This window comes from Echinops telfairi, unplaced genomic scaffold (assembly GCF_000313985.2).
Source record: "Echinops telfairi isolate 266 unplaced genomic scaffold, ASM31398v2 ScPeMD7_18;HRSCAF=68, whole genome shotgun sequence".
In the NCBI taxonomy this organism is placed as follows: Eukaryota; Metazoa; Chordata; class Mammalia; order Afrosoricida; family Tenrecidae; genus Echinops; species Echinops telfairi.
The window spans coordinates 97200643-97208925 of NW_022103915.1; the positions used below are offsets into that span (position 1 = coordinate 97200643).

General features: G+C 45.0%; 1 protein-coding gene across 1 annotated transcript in view; it reads left to right on the forward strand.

Annotated features, from left to right (window-relative positions):
- The window catches only part of EIF2AK4 (eukaryotic translation initiation factor 2 alpha kinase 4), a 112099-nt gene that overhangs the window by 72935 nt on the left and 30881 nt on the right, over positions 1-8283 (forward strand). Inside the window, exons 19-21 of the mRNA XM_004712698.4 lie at positions 1669-1770; positions 4029-4082; positions 6537-6773. Coding sequence (XP_004712755.1) covers positions 1669-1770; positions 4029-4082; positions 6537-6773 — 393 coding nt within the window. The remainder of the gene's footprint in view (positions 1-1668; positions 1771-4028; positions 4083-6536; positions 6774-8283) is intronic.

Genomic DNA, 8283 nt, shown 5'->3' on the forward strand with positions numbered 1-8283 from the left:
CTTTGTCTTCAGCGATTGTGTCTGGAAGATGAGCATCATGGAATGCCAGTTTAATAGAACAAAATATTCTTGCATTGAGGGAGTATTTGAGTGGAGGCCCAATGTTCATAGGCTACCTTACTCCTAAACCCATATATATATGCACCTAGATCTATTTCCCCATCATCATATATAAATATATTTACATATGTACATAACTTTATTTAGACCTCTATAAATGCCCTTTGCCTCCTAGCTCTTTCCTCTATTTCCTTTTACTTTCCTCTTGTCCCACTATCATGCTCAGTCTTCATTTGGGTTTTAGTAATTCCTCTTGGTCACACCCTACCAGGCCTCATACACCCTCCTTACCACCAATTTGGATCACTTGTTCTTCCTTTGTCCTTGGGTTTGTTAACACCACTACCTTTCCCCCCACCTCCCCCTCTCCCTTGTCCCCCGGAACTATCGGTCCTGTTGTTTTCTCCTCCAGATTGTTCCGCCTATCTTCTTTAGACAGACCTGCGGAGGTAATAACATGCACAAAAACAAGACAGAGCAAAACCCAGCAACAAAAGAGAACAACAACAAAACCAATGTCAAAAAAACCCACAGCACAGCAACAACAAAAAGAAAAGCTTGTAGTTAGTTCAAGGACTGTTTTTTAGACTTTAGGAGTGTTTTGCAGCCCAGTCTGATGGGGTGCCAACACCTGGCCCCAAAGTCTATTTTTGGTATTCTCTGGGGCCTTCGTTGTACCTGTATTTTTACAATCACAACAACAACAACAAAAAGCAGTATCTCAACCTTATAATAGTGAGAAATAGCTTGCCTGTTTAAAAACAGAAAATGGTTAAATAAGTTATGGTATACTCATATAACTGAGTACCATATATAATTAAGATGTTATTTTGGGAAAATGATAAAATTAATCATATTGAGCAATAATCTTGCTATATTGAATGACAGAGTTATAATAACAGTGTAGTTCTATCTTGTGATATACACACGTGTGTGTACATGGATGGGAACCAACAAAGTGGGTAGGCAGTTGCATGGTAAGTATCCCTGCGTCGTGGGGTTATAGCTACTCTATTCTTGGTCCTGACTTTCCAACAGCCAGCATGCACAGAAAATGCCGGGTAAGTGTTAGTTTCTAAGACTTCAGTGGTCACTCGCTGGTGGTCATTCAAGGGGCTCTACCACTAGACCTTGAGTCCAAATTCATTTCAGGAGTTTTCCTGGGAAATGATCCGGTGTGTCCTCATTCGGCCCTCCGTGGTGTGTCTGTGCCGTCAGCAGCTGACCTTTGCGCTGAGCTGCCACTTTGTGCTTTGTGTTTAAGATGCCAAACAAAGCAAAATCAAATGGCAAATCATAGTTGTCCTCTCTCCGTAGCCATGATTTTCAGTTACACCAGTGTTCAAGCAAATCTGTATTCAACTAAACCACTTGCAGGTCATTTTCAAGGAAAACGTTGCGAGAAATGAGGCCACCTATTTTATCACAATTTAAATGTAAGATGTTTCACTAGACGTTACACCTATAATTAAGAAATGACTGTTCTCACATGGCTTGCCTTCCATTTACTTGTAGTTTTGATTCCGACTAACAGTGATCGTCCTCCCCGTCCGTGGTGCGTTGCGATTCCGTATCAAGGTTCAGGAGGTGCGCTTTGTTTCCCCACAGAAAGTGGACCTCTTCAGCCTGGGGATCATCTTCTTTGAGATGTCCTATCACCCCATGGTCACAGCCTCCGAGAGGATCTTGGTTCTCAACCAACTCAGAGATGTAGGTATCAGGTGTGTGCTCGTGTGCATTCCCACTGATCCAGATCTCACCGGGGCGGTCAGAATTGAAGGCAGGGTGTGTTTCTGGCCCTTCTTCTAGAGAAGAGGCTGCTCCACTCTAGTTTTAATGACTTACTCGCCAGGCTCACCAGGTCTCCCTTTTGCCGTAAAACATTTTCTCAGCTGGGGAAGTCACTTCACGTCAGGTCTGAGAAGCAGTGGTTTTGCTAGCCAAAGACTGTCCCTACTTAGAAGGGCTCATTCTGGGCTCTCTGTATGCCTGTCAGTGGAAATCTTTCTCTGCTACTTGCCTCCAATGATTAGAAACGGTTCCTGGTTTTGTCTTTTTCTAGAAATCTTACTTGCAAAAGGTGTCCCTGGGTGGTGAAAGTGGTTTGCAATGGTCTGCTAGCCTAAAGGTTGGTATTTGAATACCCCCATGGTGCCGCAGAGGAGAGGCCTGGCAATCTGTTTCTGTAAAGATTAGCGTTGGGCCAGGGTGGGGGGGGGTAGGTACCCTATGGAGACACTCTACTCTGTAACACATGACTTCACCATGAGTTGGAATCCACGGCTTTTTAGTTTTTACCCCCCAAAATTGCTAGCTTATAATTACTTTCTTTAAAAGAAAAAATTATTCTGAGAGAGTAAATCTTGATTTCTAAACAAAGGAGGAGTCCAAACAAACCAACCAAAAACTCCTGTGTCGATACATTTACCGCAGGGAGGATGGGCAATCAAGACAATGAAAACTTCTTTCTAGAAGCGAAACATTACAGCTGACCAAACTTGAGGTAGTAACACCTAAAGTAGACCTTGACCGAAGTAAGCAGGTCCCTGGGAGAATATCAGTCCCTTCATTTGTGTCCTTGGGATTAATCTTTGCCCTGTCATTGCCCAAACCAGAAGGGACAAAGTAAGGTGACAGTCAGTGAGATAAGAGTGGGCATTGGAAAATGACATCAGGGTTTCAGTGGAGAGGAAGGTTTGGGTGCGGATGGCTTAGATTCAGAAGTCTGTGAGCAGCGAGAGGACTGCAGCGTGCCCGCGCTCCTCTTCCTAGTGCTCCTCTTCCTCGCGCTCCTCTTCCTCGCGCTCCTCTTCCTCGCGCTCCTCTTCCTCGCGCTCCTCTTCCTCGCTGAGCAGAGCCAAGCAGGAGGACCTGTTAGGTTAAACCATGCGTGCCTCTAGATATTTTAAAAAACGCTGTTTTAGTGTTCAAGCAGTGTGAGCAGCTGCATTCATATTCAGAGGCAAGTCAGAAGGTATTGCCACAAGAATCATAGAAGCCTTTATGAAACAAAAATATCAAAATGTGAAGCTGTTATTTCTTGGTCTTGGCATGCCCTCTGTTTGCGTCTACATATTCTGAAGACGGTATTTCCCTCTCTCTTAGCCTTCCCTGAAGAATTCTGTGCCATTGGATTTGTACAGTGGCAGTTTTGACATCCTCAAAGGACTCAAGTCATGTGCCTCTAAAATATTCTTTGAGTCTGGGGAGCAAAAAAGACATGTGAAGACCAGGCTGTAGGTGGGGTGGGGAGGTTTCCAAACCAGACGGTGCCTGCTCTGCTCTCAGAGAAAGAGAAGGTGCTTTGTTGTGATGGGAAAATGCCTTCTTGCAACTTTCCTAGTCGTCTTCCCACACAGTTTTCAATTCTCTTAAAACTTCCTCATAACAAGCCGCCATGTGTCCTCTGAAAAATCCTACTGAGGTGACCTCGTGGGAACCTCGAGAAACAGACACAATAGCCTTCGAAGCTGACCTTCTCCTTGAATGTAACTAGCCCAGTAGATGCCCATGGAAGGCACCGTTCTGATAGAACCTTTTTTCAAAGGTGTCCTAGTGACCCTGAGACAAAGGTATGGCTGGAAGAACCTGTCCACAGCCATCGCTGATCACAGACATGTGTTAAAAATGTCTTGTTTAGAGTCAACCCCATGTAGAAACAGAATGTTTAAAAATGGATGGTGATAGCAATTGGAAACTCTACTGGGAATGATATGATATATGTATTAAATCCCAATTAATAAAAAAAAATGTTAATGAATAAAACCCATGCATGTGTGAACTGAAACCCCTAGTAACGGTACTTTTTTACTTACTCTCCATCTTTTGGAAGAATGGACAGCGGGTTCCACCCGTCTGGGTCAGCGGGATTTTACTTCTGTATTGACTTTTCTGGCTGCTGGTTGATCAGTGCTTACATTGTGGCCAGCTGGCCAGCGTTTGCTAACCTGAATGTCATGTCCTTGTAGGCCACTTCGCCCAGGTTTCCAGAAGACTTCAATGATGGAGAGCATACGAAGCAGGTAACTGCCCGGTGATTTACCTGCCGCCCCTTCGCCCCTTCACCCTGCTTCTCTTTCAATGCCTGCCCTTCTGCCCCGCTTCCTCTTGCAACCTGGGAGCAAGGTGGGGGGAATATGAAAAGATGAATCCCCTAAATGGTATTAGATTTGAAATAGACCATAAAAACCGTCGAGGGCTATTGTAGAAAATTACTGCAAACCCCAGGGTTCCTTTGTGTGCCTTATGGTGGTGCTGTTGAAGTGCTATTTGGCCCGTGGCTTCTCTGTTGTGAAAAAGAGTGCAGCACTCTGTTTTAAAAAAGCAAGAAAAAGAAACAGCTTGGGGCTTGGAGAAGGAAAATGTGTGTGCTCTGGCTGCAGGTGCTCAGTCTGTCAAAAGGGGGGGGGGTTGCAATCTCTAAGCAATCTGGTATTGCCTCCACACCACAAACGTGTGTGTGTGTGTGTGTAAATCCTGCTGCTGATACTGGCTTCTCACTAATAATAAAGTGAAATGTGTATTGTGTGGCTGTGTGTGTGTGTGTGTGTGTGTGTGTGTGTGTAAATCCTGCTGCTGATACTGGCTTCTCACTAATAATAAAGTGAATGTGTATTGTGCGGCTGTTGTCCGGTCTCAGGGGTGATTGACTTTGAGATTAACAGCCCAACTTGTAACCACTATGACACCAAGCAACAGCCGGGAGTTATGCAGTTCAAAACCACCAGCCACTCCTTGGGGGAAAGATGAGGCTTTCTACTCCCGTCAGTGGTTCCAGTGTCAAGCACCCACGCGCAGATGCACCCTGCCCTGCAGGGTCGCTGGGCGTCACGGTGGGCTCCATGGCAGGAGCCCTGGTTTCTCCCTTGGGCTCAGCACCAAGTCTGCGTTGCGTTCTGGAGTTCCACACCAGTGCTCCCTCGTTATCTCAACCGGGACTGGCCGTCGGGAAACAATGAATCATGTTTCTACAGGTTCTGTTCACGATTATCACTTCCATAGAGTCCTTAAAAAAAGAAAGAGCCCTTTCTGGGTTTCTAGATGTCAGAAGTTAAGTGTTCATTTCATGACTTTCATCTAACAAGATTCGTCTGCCTCACTATCTTCACAGCTCTAAGCAGCTCCAAGTCAGAGTCTACTCAATGGCAGTGGGCAGTTGTGGGGCGAAGTGGTTATTTTCTATACATCGAAAGCTGTCGAGGCACATTTAATGACCCAATTAATATCGCTAAGCCAAAAACTCAGGCTTATGGCAAATATTTGAATGCAGGCAGTGGGGCATAAAGTCTTCCCATGCCCATCTACTATTTGGTGAAGATAAGAGAGGAGTTGGATGCTGAGACGGGAAGAAGTAGAGCAAATAGGAATGCCTGCTTCTATAGGGAGATAGAATCACTTTCAGGCAGCACGGTTTTAAAGGGAGAAACTGTGGAAATGATAGACAACCACAGGAAAATGTACTTGGACTTTATCTCCAACTACCAGAGTGGCGGTCTTCCTGCCGTGGAACCCTAGTCTTCCAGATTCCCTCCGTACCAGTCAGGCAGTAAGTCCCAGTTCTATTTCCCTCAGCGTTCCTTTCCCACAGGCAGGGAGTTTGGGTAAATGTTGGACTGCTGACCACAAGGCAGTTCCAATCCACCCACTGGCTGTGAGTGGAAAAAGAAAGCTGTGTGCTCTTCGAAAGACTGGGGAGCAGTGCTAGCCTGTTCTCTGAGGTCCTCTGAGTCCCAATTGAGTTGACAGCCGTGCGTTTTTGAAAGCCATTGTGGCTCAGGAACTTTTGAAAACTACAAACTGCTAACATGAGAGCATTTGTGTTTTTATTTCAGCTAAGACTGGGGCAGGGCATGGGGGGAATAATCTTTAAAGACGTAGTTAGCAATTGAATAAGCATCTAGAAACCAAAGTTTTCTGATCTCTTAAATGGTCCTCTAACTCCTTATAACTCCTTGTTATAAACAAGAGAATTAGCAAGCTTTCAAAGGTTTAGATGGTCTTCAAATGGCTCCCCGCTTAATGCGGTGTTGGGAGTGCACGAAAACAAATGAGTAACATAAATTAAGAGAATGATGATGAAAACATAAAATGCAAAAGCAAAATGTTTTATGTCGTTTTAAGGATTTCCGGCTGTATGCGTCGTCATTTCTACCAAAAGGAGACATCTAAAACAGTTTGTTTTTGTTCTTTTTTTGCCCAGTGTTGTGTTATGCTGCTTCTACAGAGTGGCTGAGTTGAACTTGTCTGGCTTGTGACAATAAAATGTAAACGCGAGCCTCACCTTTTACGAAACACTCATACTGCCTTGTCACGTGACTGTCATAATGAAGTCTAGAGGCCTCTGAAATACCAGTTACCATGCACCCAGGGCAGTTAATACACAGGGTATCCTTCGTTCAGCCCAGACCAACCACGGCTGTGTCAGCATGTGTATTCCCACTGCCTCCCATCAGCGGTGTGCCTGCCTTTCCCTCCAGAAATGCGTCATCTCCTGGCTGCTGAACCATGACCCAGCCAAGCGGCCCACAGCCATGGAGCTGCTGAAGAGCGAACTGCTGCCCCCGCCCCAGATGGAGGAGTCCGAGCTGCACGAAGTCCTGCACCACACCCTGGCCAACGTGGATGGGAAGGCCTACCGCACCATGATGGCCCACATCTTCTCCCAGCACATCTCGCCTGCCGCCGACTTCACCTATGACAGCGACATCCTCAAGGTGCGCCGAAGCCAGGCTGCACCAAGCAAGCCTCACCTGGCCCACCAGAGGACCAGGCCGGGCCCTTTTCCTAACAGGTCTTTTCTTCGTGCATATAGAGCAACCATGGTGTCAGGGCACCATCCAGACAGCATACAACTCAGTAGTTCAGCCAGATCTGCAAGCGTTGTATCATTGCTACCACAGTCAGTTGAGAACATTTTCGTCCTTTTTTTCTTTTGTTTTTTTCCAAAAGACTACCTTCGGGTCATTAATTTTTAGCCTTGCCTCTAGATTTGCTTATGGGGTCTTTGCCTTTCTTTCTTCTTATTATTATTATTATTTTTTAATCATTTTGTTGGGGGCCATTTTCTTCCTTCTTGTACGCCTTGTTTTTTTGGGGGGGGTTTGTTTTGTTTTTAATTGTTTTATTAGGGGCTCATACAACTCTTATCACAATCCATACACACATCAATTGTGTAAATCACATTTGTACATTCATTGCCCTCATCATTCTCAAAACATTTGCTCGCCACTTAAGCCCCCGGCATCAGGTCCTCATTATTTCCCCTCACTCCCCACTCCCCTCTCCCTCATGAGCCCTTGATAATTTATAAATTATTATTTTGTCATATCTTGCCTTGTCTGACGTCTCCCTTCATTTTTTTTTGTTTCTTAATTAAAAGATCATTTTATTGGGGGCTCTTACAGCTCTTACAACAATCCATACATCATCGTATCAAACATATTTGTTCATAGGTTGCCATCATTATTTTCTAGACATTCACTTTCTATTGAGCCCTTGGTATCAGCTCCTCTGTTTTTCCTCCCAAACCCTCTGCCCACCCTCATGACCCCTTGATAAATTGCAGATTATTATTTCCATATCCTCATATTATTTTCATCACCGACCCCTGTCTCCCCCCCATGGTTTCTGTTATTCTTAGCTCCTAATTTGCCCCCAACCTCCCTGCCATCCCTCCCACCTCCACTCCCTGTCCCAAACCCTTAATCTAGTTATTGTCTCTCTAGAGTCACCCATCCTGGGTTTCATGTACCGGAAGACACAGAACAATACATAAACAAGGGTCAAGAGGGCTCCCAGGAATAACAAAATACAACAGGGCCAACCCCCAGTTAGAAAACAGAAAAAAATGTTAAACTAGAGAAAACTCTCAACTGTATCAAAGGGGAGATCATCATATGAGAAAGCATTGGATTTTAACCTAGTTACCTCTACCAGAGTCCGCCTGCCAATGTGTTCTGTAGACAGCAAGGCCTTTCACGGCCCTGGTCTGTGATCAGGGGGATCTCGCCAGAAGCTTCATCCACATTTTTGTTTTGTTTCGTTTTTAAACTGCTCTTGCTTTGAGATGTGTGCGAAAGAGGATCCAATCAAAGTCCACCTAAATCCTTAATAGAAAGTCCATGAAGCCCTGACTGTATAGGCAGAAGCTAGGTATGCGCTTCTTAATGTGGGGAGAAGAGCCGCACTTTTAGTCATTCATATAAGGAGTTCTTTTTTTTTTTT